The 21,991-nt window shown below is 39.1% G+C and overlaps 1 protein-coding gene across 5 annotated transcripts in view; it reads left to right on the forward strand.

The window, feature by feature from the left end:
- The window catches only part of LOC132403659 (SRSF protein kinase 2-like), a 227,168-nt gene that overhangs the window by 146,844 nt on the left and 58,333 nt on the right, over positions 1 to 21,991 (forward strand). For all 5 annotated transcript variants that reach the window (XM_059987182.1, XM_059987180.1, XM_059987181.1 and 2 more), the window contains 3 exons: positions 2,004 to 2,169; positions 10,472 to 10,497; positions 21,395 to 21,632. In XM_059987182.1, the coding sequence (XP_059843165.1) occupies positions 2,004 to 2,169; positions 10,472 to 10,497; positions 21,395 to 21,632 (430 nt within the window). The remainder of the gene's footprint in view (positions 1 to 2,003; positions 2,170 to 10,471; positions 10,498 to 21,394; positions 21,633 to 21,991) is intronic.

The following is a 21,991-nucleotide window of genomic DNA, read 5'->3' on the forward strand; positions in this document are numbered from 1 at the left end:
TCAATAACATTTGGCTGGCTGGTGGCACAGTGGCATCAGCGCTGGACCTCAGAGCAAAGGCTCCCCAGTTTGAATCCAGCCGGCTCCCCGCCCCCCCCGCACGCTTTCTATCTATGCTGTGTTGAGTGTTGAGCCAGCAACTCGGCCTTGTAAAAATAAGAAAGCCTCTTTAAAAAAAAAATGCCCTTAACTCCACTTGGAGTTAAGGGCTTTCTTCTTCTTCAATGACATGTAGACCAATGCAGTCGTTTGAAGGTACCAGAGTTTTCAGAGCTGCACACTGCCATGTGGTTTGCATGGTAAAAGCCCAGTTTGTGCTGTGAGGGATCACCACAGACAATATCGAATTTTACAATATTATAGCATTGCTGATTAGTTCCACTGCAGCTAGGGTGGTGAGTCTGCTAGAAGACCAAGTGGTCAATGGTTGTCTGTCTAGCGTCCGCGATCGCTGCAGACGTGGTTCGGACTTTTCTCAACATCTGGGACACTCGGTTCAACACCCCATCTAATATTTTTTCTGATAGTCTCCAGTTCACCAGACCTCTGGACTGCAATGGTCCAGGACCTCGGGGTTAAATTGCATCACACCACAGTTTATCACCTGCAGTCCAATGGCCTGTCTGAGCAGTTTCACCATTCCTTGAGGGCTGGGTCTCCTTGACAGACAGTTGTGGGCATGATCGTCTCCCGTGGGCTCTGCTGGGGCTCAGAATGGCCTCAAAAGAGGACCTGCACTCCTCCGTAGCTGCTATGGGTATTGGGTGTGGTTTTATTCCTGATGCCATGACTGTCTGGTCAGTGTCTCAGCAGCATTTCACTTTCCTCAGTAAACTCAGTTCTTTTACACCTATTCCTTCCTCACATCATGGCATACAACACTTTTGGATTCCAGTTGACCTGTGTTCTGCCTTGTTGGTCCACCAACATGCACATCACCAAACATTCAAGCCCCCTTAAGTTGACAAGTTCTGTGCTTTGGAATGGGGTGAAAAGAATTTTATTGTGGGTTGGAAGGGTGAACCTGAATGTTTTTCTGTAGATTGCCTGTAGATTGGCCCACCAAGACTTGGATAGTTCCACTACCATACCGTTTGCATCAAAACATGACCATGTGCATGTCAGCATACCCCTGTATGAGCCAGGGAAACCTCATGTTACTCCAACCAAGGCACAAGGGACCCAAGCTGGCCAGCTTATATGAGCTCCAGAAAGACTCTTAATACTGGTTTTGGTGAATTCTGGGGGGGGGGGGGCTATGTGGTTTAATGTAAGTGGTGACAGATAACACGTATTGTTCATAGTAGAAACTGCTCTATATAATTCACAAACACTGTCATTGTTGTGTTCACTTCAAGGGACAGGGTCTGATGAACTAATGTCAATGTAAGGCAACTGCTTTTAGCTTGTCATGGAAGTAAAGGGCTGAGGTTTTTGTTAAAAAAAAATTACTCTTTCTTGTTTTGTTCACAAAATCATACTGGCAAATGGAAATTGGGCAGACTTTTGGGGAGATAGGCTGGATCAAGCTGGAATGAGCTATTTCAAGAATTTAAGGTGAACACTTGCCCAGTGAAATAAAAACTGCATTTGAAATGAGCAGCCTGGACTTTTTCCATTTGTCTTCATTTCACACTGATTATTGCTTGTTTTGACTGCGTTTTGTTTTGGATTAAAACAACTAGGGCAGTGCAAATTTGCAATCATGACTGGCAAAAGAAACTTTGCTCCAAGTCTATTTACTGTATTGTCAATGCAAGTACTGAGCTTTAATTCAGTAAAGTATCAGCATGCCAGAATTAAATTTTGTATTTATGGGGATAAAAGACTCACTTTGTAAATGAAGATATTGGTAGTGTGCACTTCTTGTGAACACATTTGAGGACTGATGAAACTTTTCCTGAAACATGATGGTGAACAGTGTAAAAATATAGATTTGTTTATTCAGTATTTAACAAAAATGAGAAACTACCAATCATATTCTTGGCTTTGTTTGCTAATAGGTCTTGCAGGGTTTGGATTATCTACACAGCAAATGCAAGATTATCCATACAGATATAAAACCAGAAAATATCTTAATGTGTGTAGATGAATCTTATATTCGACGGATGGCTGTGGAAGCAACAGAGTGGCAGAAAGCAGGTGCTCCACCACCTTCTGGCTCAGCAGGTAATTTATGATTCAAAGCAGTTTCACATTGTTGTGGTTAGAAATTGTACACTTCAGTAGTTCGACTAGAAAGTTGTGCATCAAGATTGTTAGTAACATTACAAAAAAAGCAATGAGTTGTTAATTTTTTGCCTTTATACTTTAGCAGCAGCTCACATCACCTCCTTCAGCACTCTTCCCTGCTTCTAAATTGCTGGGTTCTTTTTCAAACCATCAGAGCAGAATGAACAAAAAAGCCAGAATTACGTCATCAGTCATCATCACGAGCTGCATTCCCTGACCACCAATTGCAGTGTTATGCTTGGCATCAGTCTGAATCCTAAACCATCTTATTGTCTCATTGATTCTGTTGTTTCTTGCCTCATAATGATGTCATTTTGAGTGCTTTTGTCTTAGCACGCAATATCTCTGTACTGATAGCTAAGTCAACTCGTGCTGGTAAAGCACTCATTCTTGCCTTTTGATACCACTAACTTTCACTATTACTATGTACGGTGGGCCATTCTTCCTTGTTCTGTTGGCTGCAAATTTGAGGTCATATAAAATTCAGTTGTCCTGGCTCCGAAGTAAACATATCCTCAAAATTCATTCTTATCTTTGTCTTCCATGGTCCTTCCCCTTCTATGATCTGTATTTTCCTTCAGCCTTGCAACCTACTGAATCTCTGCTCAGCAACAGTTCTGGCCTCTTCTGCATTTACTTAAGCATCCATTTAATTTCTGCAGCACTGATATTCAATAGGTTTCAATAGGTACAATTAATGTCAGAGAAATGTATACAATAGACATCCTGACATACTTTTTCTTTGCAAACGTCCACAAAAACGGAGGAGTGCACTTAAATGTTAGAACCCCAAAGCCCCCACCAGCTCTCCCTCCCAAGCATAAGCAGCAGCACAGAAACAATCCCCCCTACCAGCAAAAAAGCATCTTCACCCTTCACCGAGCACTCAAGGGTGCAGCAAAGCATCATTAAAGACACAGACTTGCAGTACCATTCACCTGGTATTCGATATACCACAGACTCTCTCTCCCTAATAAGGGAAAAACAGGTCTCCCCATTTCACAGTGAGAGAGGAGACATAACAAAATAACTTGCTGATTTATGGTGTTAAAAGTCTGTTGCTTTGCGTTTTCTGAGCTCTGTGTCCAAAGAACTTGGCTCTCTGGGCATACAGCCAGCAGCCAGCTCGCTGCTTTCAATCTTCTATGTACTCCCATGACACATATTAGGTTGTGGCACCAGCCTCGAATCTGCCTGCCTCCAGAGCCACGAAAATCCGGCACCCTGAAGGATTCTAGGCTGCGTCCTTGGCATATTGAAAAGTGGCTGGTCGTGAGGCCCTGAGAGCGGGTCCCATTTCTGCAAAGAATCAAAGTCATCTTGTAACTCCAGGTCAGGGTCTACAAAAGAACCCTGAAAAGGAAAGAGAAGATAGAAATAGCTACGCTTTGGCATTTAGACCATATGACATAGGAGCAGAGTTAGGCCACTCAGCCCATCAAGTCTGTTCCACCATTCCATCATGGCTGATATACTGTAGATTCCCACTTAACACCATTCTCTTGCCTTTTTCTTATAACCTTTGATGGCCAAATTAACACGAACCTCTCAACCTCGGCTTTAAGTATACTCAATGACTTGGCCTCCACTGCCATCTGTGCCAATGAATTTCACAGCTCTGGCTAGAAAAAAATTCCTCCTCACCTCTGTTTTGAATAGTGTTCCTCTATTCTGAGGCTGTGCCCTCTGATCCTAGACACGTCTGCTATAAGAAACATGCTCTCCACATTCACTCTTATCTCAGCCTTTCAATACTGATGGGTTTCAATGAGACAACCCCTCCCCCCCCATTCTCTGAAGTCCAGCAAGTATAAACCCAGAACCATCAAATGCTCCTTGTGCATTGACCCTTTCATTCCATGAATCATTCTCGTGAACCTCCTCTGTATCCTATCCAATGGCAGCACATCTGTTCTTAGACAAGCGGCCCAAAACTGCTCTCAATGCTCCTCGCAGTTTAACCCATGCCTTATAAACCCACAGTATCACATCCTTGCTCTTGCATTCTAGTCCTATCGAAATGACTGCTAACATTGCATTTGCCTTCCTTACCAATGATTAAACCTGCGAGTAAATCAGAGGTGCAAAGTGACTCAAATTTCATCTCCTCCCCCCCCCCACCTCACTTTCCTGGGTGCAGAATACCAAACAATATGGCAAAACAGAGATGATGAAGACATTTATACATTTTTATTTAAAATCTGTGAAGCTGTTTGTGTTAACTGTCAAGAGGATATTGGTTAACATGTTTTAATAGTGCTTTATCGCTTGCTAGTGCTAGAGTTTGGTCAAACTTCACCATAGATTCCCCAACATTGCCCACAGGCTCAAAGTAGGTGTTTGTGTGTGCAGTGATAAGTTTTATTTTGTTTCTTATAAGTGCTAAACTGACACAGCTGTCAACCAAAAAACTGATCTGGGATTTTTTGGGTCTTTCAACATCAGACATCTTCACCCAAGTGACTCGGCCAGGATTCGGGCCCTGGCTTGTGTCCCAGCAGCATTGGTCCAGGTGTCATACCACTTAATACTTAGCAATCTGGAGGCTTGCTCAGTAGCCTCTGTGATGGTCCTGATGCCTCTCTTTTTTGCAGCCCCTATAATAGCAAGGAGAGAGAGTACGTTCTGCATAGTGAGCAGCCACCAAAAACTCTGCACCCCATCTCTATAGGCTTGCATCATGCCCTCCACCCTTGTCTCTGACACTGCTCTATCAGCTCCTGGTGTTTCTTTCTTACTCTCAAAAGCCCCATCAGTCCAGTCTTCCAAGGCACTTACTGTTCTACCATGACCATCTGCTTCAAGATTTCTGACAGAATAACCTTGTCAGGCTTCAGTGATGATAATGCGATTAAGTCAGGAAATTTAATTTCTTGCCAAGATCATCTCTCAATTGTCAGACAGACACCATGTGAACAAGCCTGCTGGTGATCTGGACTGAGGCTGTGATTGGTCTCCAGTTTTGACAAAGGCTTTCTGAGTTGCTGGAGGTGCCTACTTCGTTCATGGCCAATGAGATACTTACTGCCACTGCTTTCAGCACCTGGAATAGTGTCAGTTGCACGGTCTTCTCCCAAGGCTTTTGGCCAGTTGCTAATGATGTGTTCCAGGATCCTTCTAACAACACAGAGATGACATGATCATGCCTCGCTTTGGTCTGCAGCAAAAAAGTTTGCTGGACTAGGCAGGATGTCATACACAGCCTGGATCATTAACTTGATGTGCTGGGGTTCTGCCTGCCAGATCTTGGACCTCAAGATGAGAAAAGATTTCCTGCTAGGGAATTGTTTGATGAACAATCCTTTGAATACACCTCCTGCTGCCTGGTGGTCCTAATGAAGTTACTGTATATTTTGTAATTTAGTTTTTTATTGAAGTTCATCAAACAAACATTTCCATAAGATTTATTTCAGACATTGTACATATATATCATATAATCATATATATCACAAAATCTCCACAAAGTATTTATCTGGGGTATACACTTATAGAAAAGAGTGGAAAGAAAAAACAAGCAAAAGGAAAGAACTATGTACAAGTAGGGAGTGATTTTTTTTACAACAGATTCATAGATTTGTGAGAATAAAATCAGGCCTATGAGGCATTATGTAGTTAAACCATTTTTCCAAAATGAATCAAATTGTTCCAGCTTATGATGAACAGATCCTGTTATCTTTCCCATTTTGTAAATGTCTATTGTAATTTCCATCCATGTATTTAAAGTTGGTCTCTCCTGTGATGACCATTTCCTAGTAAGATTCTTTTTACCAGCCACCAACAGTATATTCATTAAATATTTATCTCTTTTCAACCATTCTTGAGGTATATATCCAAAATATATGGTCTTACTCTCCTAGGGTTTTTCACATTTGAAGATGTCTTGTAGGGCATTGTGTATCCCCCTCCAATGGTTTTTGATAACAGGGCAGTCCCAAAAAATATGATAATGATTTGCATTTTGATTTCCACAATTTCTCCAGCAAGCAGGGAGGTTACTATCATAATGGGATTTCTGAGAGGGTGTAATAAAATATCTTATCAAGTTTTTCCATCCAAACTCCCTCCATTTCTGTGAACTGGTACACTTCCATTGATATCTCCATATTGTTGTCCATTCTTCCTCAGATATAATTATCCCTCCTTCCTTCTCCCATTTTGTTTTAATGTATGAAGTCGAATGTATTTTAAGATTTGACAACCCCTTATACATGCTTAAAATGATTCTACTACCATTATCTGAATTATATGCTTTTCTAAAGAGCTCTATCAAGCATGTATTTACCTTGGTTACATTTTTAAGCGTCTTATTAACATATTGTCGCATCTGTAAGTACTGATAAAAATCTTGTTTTTCTAATAAGTATTACTCTTTAAGCATTTCAAAACTGAACAGTGTTCCTTCTTTCATTATGTTGCAAAGAACTGTTATTCCTTTAGCTGTCCAGTCCTTAAATCTAGCATCCATTTTATTTGGTGTAAAATCAGAGTCATATGCACACCATTTAAGAATTGCAATATCTCCCTCTAGATTATATTCTTTTATAGTGTTTTTCCATATTTTAAGAGTCAATTTCACCCATGGGCTATCAATAGTATTTATGTACCTTTGCAGGTTGTTATCAGCCAAAATTGCTTGTATGGGGATGGGAAGTACCCGCTCCTCAATGTTTTTCCATTGAGCGTCATATGATGGTTTGCACCAATATATCACAGCTCTCAACTGTGCTGCAAAATAATAATCTCTAAGAGAAGGCAAGCCCCATCCCCCCTTTTCCTTTGCTAATTGCAAAGTTTTGAGACGAACTCTAGGCCTTTTACCCTGCCAAATATACCTTGATAGCATCTTGTTCCATTCACTGAATTGATTTTGATTAATCTCTATTGGTAGGGTCTGAAAGAGATATAACAGTCAGGGCAGTATATTCATTTTAATAGACTCAATCCTTGAACTGAGACTGAAAAAAGGAATCAGGCTCCATCTTGCCACACCTTCCTTAATTTTTTTATATAGAAGCTGATAATTACATTCTGATAATTTTGCCAAATCTTTTGGCATAATGATGCCCAAATATTTGAAAGAGTCTGTGTGCCATGCCCAGGGGTATCGACTTTCAATTTCTCTTGGTGGGCTATAGTAATATGAAAGTAATTGGGTTTTATCTATGTTGATCTTATATCCTGATAATTGACCATATTGTTCAAAGGATTGCATCAAATTAGGTAAAGAGTATGTTGGTTGCCCTAGATAGATCAAAATGTCATTTGCATAACAAGCCAATTTATGCTGTGTCCCTTTAGTAGTAATTCCCCTGATATCTTCATTTTGTCTGATGTATTGAGCTAATGGTTCCAGATATAGCGCGAAGAGTAGTGGTGACCATGCACAACCCTGTCTCGTGCCCCTTTCTAGGGTAAGACTATTTGATAAATATCCATTGATTTTAATCCTAGCAGTAGGATTGTCATATAGTGTCTGTATAGTTTTAATAATTGTCTTGGAAACCAAATCTGTGTAAAACTCTGTAAAGAAAATTCCAATTAACTGAATCAAATGTTTTTTCAGTGTCCACGCTTATCACTATTGCTTCGATTTTTTTTTTTGTATATGATCCATAATGTGAAGTGTCCTTCGTATATTGTCTTAGTCTGGCGTTGCGTGTAAAACCTGTCTGATCATTATGTATCAGTATGGGTAGAAACTCCTCTAATCGTTTGGCCATGATGGAGGTAAATAAACCTATAATCTACATTAAGAACGGATATTGGTCTAAATGACCTGCATTCCATTTTATCCTTGCCTTCTTTTGGTAAAGCTGAGATTATTGCTTCCTTCCAACTGGGTGGCATTTGTGCCTTTTTTAGAGCCCAGTTCAGTGTGGGGAGTAAAACAGGAATTAACTCGTTTTTAAATTCTTTGTACCACTCTGCTGTATACCCATCTGATCCAGGTGACTTGCTTAATTTAAGCCTACTAATTGCAGCTTTTAATTCAACTTCAGTTATGTTAGCAGTCATCCTTCTATTTTGTTCTTCGCTTAAAATGGGTAACTCTAGAGAATTCAAGAAGTTGTCAATTTGGGTTATGCTTCCTCCTGGAACTTTGGAATATAGCATTTTGTAAAACACTTCAAAAGCCTCTTGAATTTCACTTAGCTTATTTTTTATCATTTTCGTTCTTGGGGTCCCTAATTCTATGAATGTATTTTCAGCTATCTTTTTTTTCAGTTATCTTTTTTCAGTTTCCACGCCAGTATTTTCATAGATTTCGATCCACTTTCATAAATGTCTCTGTTACAGAAACATTAAGTTTTTCCTGATTACTTGCATAGCCAAATTATTTATTTCATTCCTAATTCTTTTAATTTCCCCTTATGTATCCTGTGCCAAATTCAATTTGTGTTTTTTCTCTAGTTCCTTCAGCCTATTTTGTAATTCCTCTAATATTTTATTCCTTATTTTTTTCTTATATGAAGATATCACTATAATTTTCCCTCTTAAGACCGCCTTCAGAGTATCCCATAAAATGGGAGGTGAAACCTCTCCATTATCATTAAATTCTAAGTAGAGACCAATTTCTTTTTTAATTTGTTCCTTAAAGTACAGATCATTGAGTAGACTTGAATTTAGTTTCCAAATAGTATTCTTTGGTTGTAGGTCAAAATCAACAGATAAGTATATAGGTACATGGTCACTTACATCCATTGTCCTAATTCCACAGGTGTTTATTTTGTCTTTATCTTTTCCAAATGTCATGAAATAGTCTATTGTATATACAGGATGTGGAGCAGAATAATGAGTGTAATCCCTTCTATCAGGGAAAAGGTCCCTCCATATATCAATTAAACCAACATCCTCAAAAAGTGTATTAACTTTCTTATGTAAAGATTTTGTTTCAGAGGGTTTTTTATTGGAAGAGTCTTAAGTTTGGTTGTAATTGTAAATTTAAGTCTCCCCCACATATCAGGAGACCTTCTGTTTCCGTTTCCATAATATCAGTAGTTTTCTGAAAGAAACCAATATCACTTCCTGGGGGTGCATATATATTCAATAGAGTAACTGAATTGCCATTGATATTCCCCCTTACCAGAATTTATCTGCCTTCTTTATCTCCCATTTCGAATATTTTTTCAAAATTTAACTTACTTGAGATGAGAATAGCAACTCCTCTCGTATGTCCTGATTTATATGAGGAGAAAAACAGATTAGTTGAAGCCCATTCTCTTTAGTTTTTTATGCTCATTATCACTTAAATGTGTTTCCTGTAAATATACTACATGGGCTTGTTCTTTTTTCATTTTGGATAAAATTCTCTTACATTTGATTGGATTTAATAGCCTATTTACATTAAAAGAAATGAATTTTACCTCGTCCTTAGCCATCTGTATTTATCTGTCAATGTATCATTGAAATTAGAATAAAACTTAATCGATCTACTCCCTGAACAAATAAGAACCAAGAAACTCAAATAATAACAAAAATGGCAACAAATGTGTGATTCCATGGCTGAGGTCTCTAGTAAATGACCCTCCGTTGAGCTAGAGGAAATGTCTAGCTGTGGGGGATAACCCCTCCTATTTGTGAGTTGAGGGCCCCCATTGCAGTATTCATAAAATTCAGTGAACAAATCCATTACACAGAAAAGATTTCCGTGTACTCCTCCTATATCTATCTATATATATATATATATACAAACACACACACACACATACATATATATATATATATATATATGTAATATACATACACACATTACACACATACATATATATGCGCGCACACACACACACACACACACACACACACACACACACACACATATATATATTCTCATTTTGGTGGGGGAAAAGGAGTAAGTGAGCAAATAAAGAATAACAACTAAGTAATATAAAATTCACATTATAATAAGTATTTCTCGAGATAGGTATATCACCGTGTACTTTTGCTTCTGTTTAGCTTCTCAGCATTTTTAAAGTTAGCCAAACCTTATGGCTCTTCTGAAAGGGGTGAGGACTGTCTTTGGGAAACTCCTGGTCTCTTGCTACTGTATATTTTGAGGTTATGAGATCAGGATATATGACCTGAAAAATCACAAACTTGATTAAAAATATATATTTTAAAATGCAAGATTTCTTCTTTTGTCTCCAGTATTATTAATGAGAAAATGTTAAACTATAAAGTAAACAGCATAGTTGATATGTATCATGTTATTTCAATTTGCTGTTCTTTTTTATTTCTGCAGTGAGTACTGCCCCACAGCAGAAACTGGTGAGTAATTTCCTGTTTTTCCCGTCCAAAGGATCTTTACAGTGATGGGAACTCATTAGAATTTACAAAAAAAGTTTGCCTGGTATAAATACAATTGAGAAATTTGTAACTTTCAAATTTATTTCCATTAAAATATTATTATTTTACAGATAGACTTGTTCAAAGTTTTCCCTTTGTGATTTCCTGTTGTGGATCAAGTATTGTACACCTCTTCCAAACTATCTCAATCACTTCTTTCCTACAGAATTGATCACTTCCTTTGTATTGTCCTATCTTTTTTACTCTCATTTCCATCACCCTGGATATTTTTGTTGCTGTCCCTTCACCTTTTTTGCTGTCTTTCCCACTTAAGATCTAATGTTATCTTTCTCCTTTCACTTGCACTCTTCACTTTTTCCCTTCGGTTAGCTACAATCTGTACTTAGCTACTCCATTGTTAAGGGATAAATACTGAGATCAGCTGTTTTCTTCCTCCATGAAAACATACATTTGCCTACTCTAGCTTTTTACTGAAAACCTGATTTACACTTTTGTTATCCCAAACCTTGATGTTTCTAGTGTACTCCTTGCTGAATTCTCTTGTTCCACTCTCCAGAAACTTGAGGCTTTGGTGCTCAAAACCAAATTTACCCATTTTTTACTGTGCTGCCTGACTTCAATTGACTTAAAAATCTACAGTTGACTGAAAATAAAAATAAGATTCTTCTTTATCCTGTTTCCCTTATGTTATACCGCTCATATTCATTTCTCCCTCTTAATAATCTTCAGAATAACTGTAATTGATAGTATTATCCTTCACCAAATCTCTCTGCGTTTTTGTTAATTCCTTTCTCCCTCATGGTCTTTAAAACTACTTTCTTTGATCAAGATTTTGTTTATCTTTCCAATTTTTAAAATTTGATTGGTAATCCTCCAACATGAAAAACATTATTTGTTCATTTGTTCTGTTCCCTCTTTTGTAGGCTATCTTTTTTCTCTTTTCCTTTTGTATATTTTTGAATCTTTTCCTTTTCAATCTGTTTTCTTTTCCCCTCTTCTTATTGCTTTTCCTTGGCTTTTCTTCCAGAAGGCTGAAATCTTTATGATGTCTTTTACTGAGGTGGTCGCATCCAGAGTATAGGCTTCAGCTAGTAGATGTGTGACCACCAGGAGAAGTAAGGGGAGTAAGCAGTCAGTGCAGGGTTCCTGTGTGGCCATTCCCCTCAGCAACAAGTATATTTCTTTGGATACTGCTGTGGGGATGGGAAGCATGATCTAACAGGGCAAAGCAACAGTAGCCAGGTCAGTGGCAATGTAGCTTGTTCTGAGGCTCAGCAGGGAAGGATAAAGTCATGCAGAGTGATAGTGATAGGAGATTTGATAATTAGGGAGATGGACAGAAGGCTCTGTGGCCGCAAAAGAGATGCCAGAATGGTGTATTGCCTCCCAGATGCTAGAATCCAGGATGTCTTGGAATCACTGCAGAAGATTCTCAAGACATAGGGTGAGCAGCCAGAGGTCATGGTGCACATCGGCACCAAAGACATAGGTAGAAAGGAGGAAGAAGTCCTTGCACAGTGAGTTTAGGGAGTTAGGGAAGAAGCTATAGAACAGTACCTCCAAGTTAGTAATCTCTGAAATACTCCCAAGTGGTACGTGCTAGTCAGGGCACGAATAGGATGATTTAGCAGATGAATGCGTGGTTGAAGAAATGGTGCAGAGGGCATGTTTTAGATTTATGGATCGTCGGGATCTCCTCTGGGGAAGGTTTGACCTATACAAAAAGGATTGGTTATGCCTGAACCAGAAGGAGCCCAATATCCTTGTAGGAGGTTTGCTAGAGCTGTTAGGGAAAGTTTAAACTAAGTTTGCAGGGTGATAGAAACCTTTGTGATTGGGCTGAGAATGGGGCAGTTGGATATAAGTTGATGCAGTATGTAGTGAGATATGAGGATGGACATGCAGATGATGGGCAGAATTGCAGTCAGTAGGATGAGGTGAAGTGTGAAATAAGGGTGATGAATTTAAAATGGTGATGAATGCAAGAGTTAGGGTGTTCCATTTGAATGCATATAGTATATGGAATAAAGTAGAGTAGAGCAGTTGGAGATTGGCGGGTATGATGTTGTGGGCATTATTGAGACTTGGCTGAAAGAAGATCATAGTTGGGAGCTTAATATCCAAGGATGTACTCTGTATCGAAAGGATACCCAGGTAGGCAGAGCGGGTAGGGTAGTATGATTGATAAAAAATTAAATCAAATCCTTAGAAAGAGGTGACATAGGATCAGAAGATGTAGAATCCTTGTGGGTAGAGTCAAGAAACTGCAAGAGTAAAAAGATCCTGCTGGGATATAGGCCTCTGAACAGAAGCCAGGAGGAACAAAATAAATTTCAACAGGAAATAAGAAAGATGTGTAATAAGGGCAATATTACAATAGTCATGGGGATTTCAATATGCAAGTAGATTGGAAAAATCAGTTTGGTGCTGGATCCCAAGAGAAGAAATTTGTTGAATGTGTATAAGATGCCTTTGTAGAGCCCAATAGGCCCAATAGGGGAAAGACAATTCTGGATTGGGTGTTGTGTAATGAAACAGATTTTGTTAAGAAACTTAGGTAAATGACCCCTTGGGAGGCAATGATCATAATAAGACAGAATTTGCTGTGCTGTTTGAGAGAGAGAGAGAGAAGATAAAGTCAGATCTATCAGTATTTTAGTAGAGTAAAGGGAATTACAGAGGCATGTGACAGGAGCTAACCAAAGTGTAACCGAAGGTGACACTAGCAGGGATGACATTTGGAGTTTCTGGGGGCAATTCGGAGGGCGCAGGATAGACACATCCCAAGAATGAAGAGACCACAAGACTATAATATATAGGAGCAGTTTGACCCATTGTGTCTGCTTCACTATTTCATCATGGTTGATCCAATTTTCCTCTCTGCCCCAATCTCCTGCTTTCTCCCCATATCCCTTCATGCCCTTACCAATCAAGAATCTGTCAACCTCTACCTTAAATATACATAAAGACTTGGCCTCTACAGCTGCCTATGCCAAAGAATTCCACAGTTTCACCACTCTCTGGCTGAAGAAATTCCTACTTATCTCTGTTCTAGAAGGATGCCTCTCTATTCTGAGGCTGAGTCCTTTGGTCTTAGACTCTCCTACCATAGGAAGCATCCTCTCCACACCTATCAAGACTTCTCACCATTTGATAGGTTTCAATGAGGTCATGCCCTCATTCTTCTGAATTCTAGTGAATGCAGGCCCAACACCATCAAAAGCCTTTCAATTGACAAGCCACTCAATCCTGGAATCATTTTCATGAACCTGCTTTGAACCCTCACCAGTTTCAGCACATCCTTTCTAAGATAAGGGGCCCAAACCTGCTCACAATACTCCAAATGAGGCCTCACCAGTGCTTTATAAAGTCTCACCATTACATCTTTGCTTTTGTATTCTAGACCTTTGAAATGAATGTTCTTTCTTTCTTTTTACAATATTTTTATTCAGAAGAAAAAACAAGATTAACAGAGTGCAACACATAGACACATTTCAACATAAATTGTGTACATTCATATATTGTAATAAAATTGATCAAAATGTTATAGCATATCACATAAAGGTATACCACTTTGTAATCAAAAATTTAAAGATAGGTCATACATCATAAAACAAATTTTTTTTATTAAAAAAAGTCAACCCCCTACCAACTACCAAAGAAAAAAGCTGATGGATGATAATGGATAATTAGAAAAAAAACATATTCGCTTAAGAAGAGAAGATAGAAATATACATAAAAGTCTGTGCACTGTTAAACTTTATAAATTGGAAAAGTAATTTAGGAAAGGTCCCCAGATACCATAAAAAGATTGTTTCGAATTTAAGACTGAGCAGCGGATCTTCTCTAAATTTAAATAAGGCATAATATCACGTAGCCATTGAAGATGTGTAGGAGGGGTAGACTCCTTCCATTTAAGTAAGATTGCTCTCCTTGCTAAAAGAGAGGTAAAAACTAAAACCTGTAGGTTAGGAGTATTTAAAGTTATATCATCATTTGCAATAATACCAAACAAGGCAGTAAGGGGAGATGAATGTTAACTTAGCATTTGCCTTCCTCACCACAGACTCAACCTGCAAATTAACCTTTAAATAATCCTGCACAAGCACTTCCAAGTCCCTTTGCACCTCAGTTTTTTGTATTTTCTCTCCACTTTGAAAAAATAGTCAATCCCTTCAATTCTTTTACCAAAGTGCATGACCATTCACTTCCTGACACTATTCCATCTACCATTTCTTTGCCCATTCTCCTAAACTGTCCTTCTGTACCCTCTTTACTTCCTCAAAGCTACCTGTCCCTCCATCTATCTTCATATCATCTGCAAACTGTAACAAAGGCATCAATTCCATCATCCAAATCATTAGCATGTAATGTCAAAAGAACTGGTCCCAGTGCAGACCCCTGTAGAACACTGCTAGTCACCGGCAGCCTGCCAGAAAAGGCGTCCTTTATCCCCAGTCTTTACCTCCTGCCAACCAGCCACTGTTTTATCCATGCTAGATTCTTTCCTGTAATACCATGGGCTCATTGCTTGTTCAAGGTCTTCTGAAAATCCAAGGACATAACATCAAGCGATTCTCCTTCGTCTACCCTGCTTGTTATTTCTTTAAAGAATTCCAACTGATTTGTCAGGCAAGATTTTCCCTTGAGGAAACTATGCTGACTATGGCCTATTTTATTATGTGCCTTCAAGTATCTTTAATATTCGACTCTTAACATCTTCCCAGCCATGGAGGTCAGACTAACTGGCCTGTAGTTTCCTTTTTTCTGCCCCTCTCCCTTCTTGAATAGAGGAGTGGCATTTTCAATTTTCTCATCTTCTGGAACCATTCCAGAATCTAGGGATTCTTGAAAGATCATTACTAATGCTTCCATGATCTTTTCAGCTGCCCCTATCAGAACTCTGGGGTGTACAGCATCTGGTCCAGTTGACTTATCTACCTTCAGACCTTTCAGTTTCCAAGAACCTCCTGTCTAGTTACGACAAAAGAGGTATTCTAAAGAGAGGATGAGGCAGCCATGTGAAGTCAAATGGGAGGGCATAAAATTTTAGCAAAAATTAGTGGAAAATTAGAGAATCGAGAAGCTTTTAAAAACCCAAAAGAATGCAACTAAAAAAACCATAAGGAGAAAAAAGATGAAATATGAAGGTAAGTTAGCCAAAAATATCAGAAGATATCAAAGTTTTTTCAGATATATAAAGTTAAAAGAGAGGGAGAGTTGATATTGCACCACTGGAAAATGACACTGGAGAGGTAGTAATGGGCCACAAAGAAATGGTGGATGAACTTAATGTTTCTTTGTCAGACTTCCCTGTGGAAGACACTGTCAGTATGCTGGAAGTTCGAGAGTGTCAGCAGGGAGATGTGAATGTATTTGCGATTGCTAAAGAGGAAGGTACTTGGGAAGCTGAAAGGTCTGAAGATAGATAAGTCTACTAGACCAGATGGACTTCACCCCAGGGTTCTGATGGAGGTAGCGGAGGAGATTGTGGAGGCATTAGTAATAATCTTCCAAGAATCTCAAGATTCTGGAATGGTTCTTAAGGATGGGAAAGTTGCAAATGTCACTCCACTCGTTAACAAGGGAGTGAGGCAGAAGAAAAGAAATTATTGGCTAGTTAGCCTGACTTCAGTGGTTGGGAAGATCAACATCTTATTAAGGATGACATTTTGGGGTATTTGGAGGCCAAAGTCACCATACTTTCCTGAAGGGGAAAACCTTGCCTGACAAATCTGTTGGAATTCTTTGAGTAGATAACAGGCAGGATAGACAAAGAAGAGTCAGGGATATTGTGTACTTGGATTTTCAGAAGACCTTTGACAAGATGCCACAAGATAAGAGCCAATGGTAATACAGGAAAGATACTAGCATGGATAGAAGATTGGCTGACTGGCAGGTTCGGTATGGGGACCACTTCTTTTCATGTTATGTTTCAGTGAATGTAAGAGCAAGGATGAGATACCGAGACTTTTTTTATAAACTTTTTTTATTGAATTTTCAAATAATTACAGAAATAAAAGAAAATATATGAAAAAAAATATATATACCCTTTCCCCCCTCCCCTTAACCCAAAAGAAAGAAAGAAAGGAAGAAAGAAAGTGTGCCTGGATATCGGAAGATCCCCACATGCTCCATGGAGTTCGTAATAACTTTAGTATATATATATATTTATTTCTTTCCCCAAATAACCAATTATTTCATCTTTGGAGCACTTATATATTTAATCCTGTCTTTTGTAAATAAGGGTGCCAAATTTTCAAAAATGTTTCATATTTATCTCTTAAATTGTAAATATTTTTTTCAAGTGGAATACAGCCATAAATTTCCTTCTTCCAACGATCTATACTTAAGTATGTATCCGATTTCCAAGTAACTGCAATAGCCTTTTTGGCTACTGCCAATGCAATTTTTATAAAGTCTTTCTGATATTTATTCAATTTGGGTTTCGGTTTTATCCCTTCAATATCGCCTAGTAAAAATAATATTGGATTATGTGGAAGTTGTGTTCCAATAAAACTCTTAAATTTGTCCAAAAAGTTTGAATTTTAGAACAAGACCAAGTAGAATGTAAAAAAGTACCGATTTCTTGGTTACACCTAGACTTTATAAGGCATTGGTTAGACTGCACTTAAGAGTATTGTTAACAGTTCTGAGCAGTATCTAAGCAAAGATGTGCTGGCATTGGAGAGCATTCAGAGCAGTTTCATGAGAATTATTCTGGTAATAAAAGGTTTAACATAGCAGAAGCATTTGATGGCTCTGGGTCTGTACTCACTGTTGTTTAGAAGAATGAGGGGGTATTTCGTTGAAATCGATTGAATATTGAAAGGCCCAGATGGAGTGAATGTGGAGAGGGTGTTTCCTACAGTGGGTGAGTCTAGTACCAGAGAGCATAGCCTCAGAAAATAAAGTTTTACAGTATTCATAATTACAGGAGACTTCAATCATTGTTAACTTGCAGGGCATTTTACCAAAATTTCACCAACATGTCACCAAGACTACTAGGGAGTCGAAGTAACTGCCATCACTGATAATAAATAAAGTGAATGGGTTCTATGGCTTTTCTCTGTTTCGTGGCTGTCTGTGAAGGTGAAGAAGCTCAGGGTTGTATACCGCATACATACTTTGATAATGCATTTAGAATAACTGAGACAAAGGCCTCAGAGGTCCCTTCATTGGTCGGGCTCGACCCTGCGTGCCAGGTAAAACAATATGGCGAACAAGCTGTTGCCTGTGTAGAAGGCTCCCTCTCTTCATGCAGCGGAGCAGCAGAGACTGATACAGTTTGGTATCAGCAGCATTGCAGAAGTTGCTAGTCAATGTTGAACTCAATGTGGAATTACCTTAGCAACTTCAGTGCCAGGTATCTCCATGAAGCCTTCTCCATGAGTGGATATAACCACAAGGCAGTGGAAGTTTGAAATCAGAGCTCTCCTTCTGCATGGGTTGCTATCCACAGCTGATGAGCCTCATCTGCCTGAAGCAACTGATTTTAAGGCACTACTAACCTGCGTTTTGCCCCATCTCCTGTCAGTAGAAACTGTTCTACTGGGCTTAGTAGCTAAGCAACATGTGAAGAAGCTGGACATGGTGTCAGAGACATTTGAGATACACACAGTTGGGAGCATTTAATAGGTAGTGGGATCTTATCTTCACTTCTGCTCCTGCCTTTGACATCCTTAAGGTATCTTTAAAACAATTGAAATAACTGGCCCCAGATCACATGAACTCTTACGACTCAAGCATTCTTCTTATTTTACTTGTGCACAAGGGGAGCAGCATGGGCCCCTGCCATAAACAGTGCCCTGAAGTCAAAACACAAATCTGCTATTTTTATGCAACACACACAAAATGCTGGTGGAACGCAGTCGGCCAGGCAGCATCTATAGTACTGTCGATGTTTCGGGCCGAGGCCCTTCGTCTGGACTAACGGAAAGGAAAGATGGTAAGAGATTTGAAAGTAGGAGGGGGAGGGGAAAATGTGAAATGATAGGAGAAGACCTGAGGGGGTGGGGTGAAGCTGAGAGACAGAAAGATGATTGGCAAAAGGGAAAGGATCATGGGATGGGAGGCCTAGGGAGAAAGAAAGAGGGAGGGGAGCACCAGAGGGAGATGGAGAACAGGCAGAGTGATGGGCAGAAAGAGAGAAAAAAAGAGGGGGAAAAAACTAAATATACCAGGGATGGTGTAAGAAGGGGAGGAGGGGCATTAACAGAAGTTAGAGAAGTCAATGTTCATGCCATCAGGTTGGAGGCTACCCAGCTGGTATATAAGGTGTTGTTCTTCCAATTTGAGTGTGGCTTCATCTTGACAGTAGAGGAGGCCATGGATAGACATATCAGAATGGGAATGGGACGTGGAATTAAAATTAAATTCCCCTTTAAATTGAGGATGTTAAGGACTGGTAAAATGGTGCTTCTCCTGAAAGGCTTTCATTAGTCCTTGCATGTCACCTTAGCTGCAAGGTGAAAATAAAATGCACCATGTTTACACAAACAGAACCAGTTCTTACATAGCCATACCATCCCCTCATGTTGATCCTCTGACCTAATTTCCAAAATGTTAAGCCCAGCATACTGACCTCAGCTGAAAATGGAGAAACCAGTCAAGGGCCATCACTGTATGATCTTATGAGGAAACCTCTAAGCTTCAGAACTGTTTTGAACAGGCAGATGTTCAAGGAAGCCGCCACAAACAGAGAAGACACAGATCTCGAAGAATATGCCTCTTCTTTCATTGGCTGCATGTGCAAGTGCATTGAAGACATTGGTACCTTGAATGATAATCTCAGGGCCCCACCAGAAGTGCTGCTGAACGCAGAGGTGCAGTCCCTACTTCACTGGGACACTAACTTCAAGTATAGTGATGGAACAGCTCTCAGAGTAGCCAGGAAAAACCTTATCTTGGGCATCAAAAGAGCAAAGACCTCTTATGCACAAAATATCTGGAATACCTCTCTGATAACAATGTGGCTGGGAATCGAGGGCTTTACTGACTATGCAAGGAAAAACAGCATCGTCTGTACCAATGACACCTCCCTCCTATGCACATTTCAAGGCATGCAACATAGTGCCAGCCATGAAAGCTACCCCTTCCTTCCAGGTGAACACCCATTGTCTGTAACAGCAGCAGACGTGAAAAGGATTTGCAGGGGGTCAACTCTTGTAAGGCTGCTGGACTAGACAGCACCCCAGATTGAATATTCGGAGTGGGCACAGCTACTCACTGACATCTTCAAATCTTGTGCGCGCACTCTCACCCTCCCCCCTCCCTCTTTCAAAATAATCGATTTCTGGGATATTGTATATAATTTGCGGGCATCAGGGAGCCGCTATCAATATGCAAGTGACTCCCGGAACTTTCGTGAGAGATGGGATGTCTGCAATACTAAGAAAACAGTGGAGTATTAGAATTACTAAATTTTGGATAAGATGTTAAACTGAAAAAATGCCTGCTTCTTCCAATGTTTTCAAAATATCCAATAGTATTATTCAAGAAAAGGTGGGTAAGATGTCCTGGTGACCTTCCACAATATGATTAAATTTAATTATTTGATCATTTGTGGGATCTTGTTTTGCACAAATTGGTTTGCATGTTTCCCTGTATTATATCAGTTAAAGTACCAAAAAATGCATTAATTACATCCTGAAATTCAAAAAGGCACCAGATGTATTAAACTTATTGTATGTTATGACCTGGATGTAATTTTCAGGAGTAATAAAACACTGTGGCATTCACTCGAACTGCAATTTCATAAACAATTAAGTTAACATCATGTGTTCCACTTACTACTGTATTGTCTTTAAATTTCCCTTTGCACTTCAAGAAAATGATAAAGACAGAGAATCAAAGTTCAAAGTACATTTATTATCAAAGTATGTGTAAATTGTACAACCTTGAGATTTGTCTCCTTACAGGCAGCCACAAAACAAGAAACACAAAATAAACCTTATTTAAAAAAAGACCAACGAACACCCAATGCATGGAGAGAGAAAAAAATACAAATCATACAAACAATAAAAGAAAGCAACAGCATTCAGAACGAAAGTGAGTCCGTATTTACAAAGCCTGGAGCAGCTGGACCAGGCCCACAAACTCTGCCTCAGTTCATCACACAGTAGAACAAAATGTTGCGGAGCTTGCAGACACAAAGCTCAGAGCATCTGGAGCAGACCCAGAGCAAACATCATGGAGCAGCGAGCAAGACCGTCCCGACCCTCGCATCTGTTCCTGACATCCTACCTTTTTAATCCACTTGGTTCTGCATTTAAATCATCCAGACATCGGGTAGTTCCTCACTCTTAGACCCAGGCCCTGACACTTGATATGCTCTGGGCCTGGACCCTGCCACCATATTCCGGCCTGTGCCCAACCTTTACAAATCAATCTGGCACTTGGATCAATCAAACCTCACTCTTGGTTCAGTGGGCAGGCTTCAAAATTCCACCACTGCGCACACAACTCAGTCTCAACCACTGTCTTGACCTTGCTGTGACTCCTTCTCGAACATGTCTTATCCTCACTCCAACTTTGCAATGCACCTGCTTGTGACCACCGAGTCAGCCTTGCCTTCACTCTCCTCTTCATTATTTTCAATGATGGTTTACCATAGTTTATTTTAGAAAAAAAATATTATCATCAGATATATAGTCTTGAATTCTTCTAGGCTCAACCTCACTGCATTTAATTTTCTATCTTCAATAGAGTTTACAGAAGGAGGGTGTCAGAAAGTGTTCAAAAATTTTAAGTAAAAACTTTTTTAAAATTTCATATCAAATTTTTATTTTTTAATGTTGCTATTTTTAGTATAATGTTCATTTCCTCTGTTTTAATGTGTAATTTCTGTATGTTTTAGGGAGGAAAGATGTCTAAAAACAAAAAGAAGAAGTTGAAAAAAAAGCAAAAGAGGCAGGCAGAACTTCTGGAGAAACGTATGCAAGAAATAGAAGAGCTGGAGAGAGAAGCAGAAAGGAAGAAGATGGAAGAGATTTTAAGAACAGTTACAACAAATGACCAAGAAGGAGAGAAGGTAGTTGAGCTAAAGGAAACAGTGATAGATCCCGCGGTAGATGTGGAGCGACATAATGAGTGCAGTAAGTGTTCTCAGAAAAGACTTTTCTAAAAAAAACCATGGCATTCCTAAACTTGCAATGTTCTGTATGTATATAAAAGCAACGTTCATATTATTCATTTTTAAACTTCAGTTCATGAATTTGTTTTGATCTCTATTTTTAGAAAAATAGATCTTGGGTTAACTTTGTATGACTCATTTCAAATTTCATAGACGTGAGTTTGAACTTTACATTAGTTAAGTTTATTAAACAGTACTTCTCTCCCACAAAATTGAACATCATTTTATTCATTTTGAAGATAAACTTTTTTTCTGATATATCCACTCGCTTAATTTCTTATCCTTTAATCTTTTTGAGTCAATTTTGTTTGCATTATGTCT

The sequence above is a fragment of the Hypanus sabinus genome, chromosome 13 (genome assembly GCF_030144855.1).
Source record: "Hypanus sabinus isolate sHypSab1 chromosome 13, sHypSab1.hap1, whole genome shotgun sequence".
NCBI classification, from domain to species: Eukaryota; Metazoa; Chordata; class Chondrichthyes; order Myliobatiformes; family Dasyatidae; genus Hypanus; species Hypanus sabinus.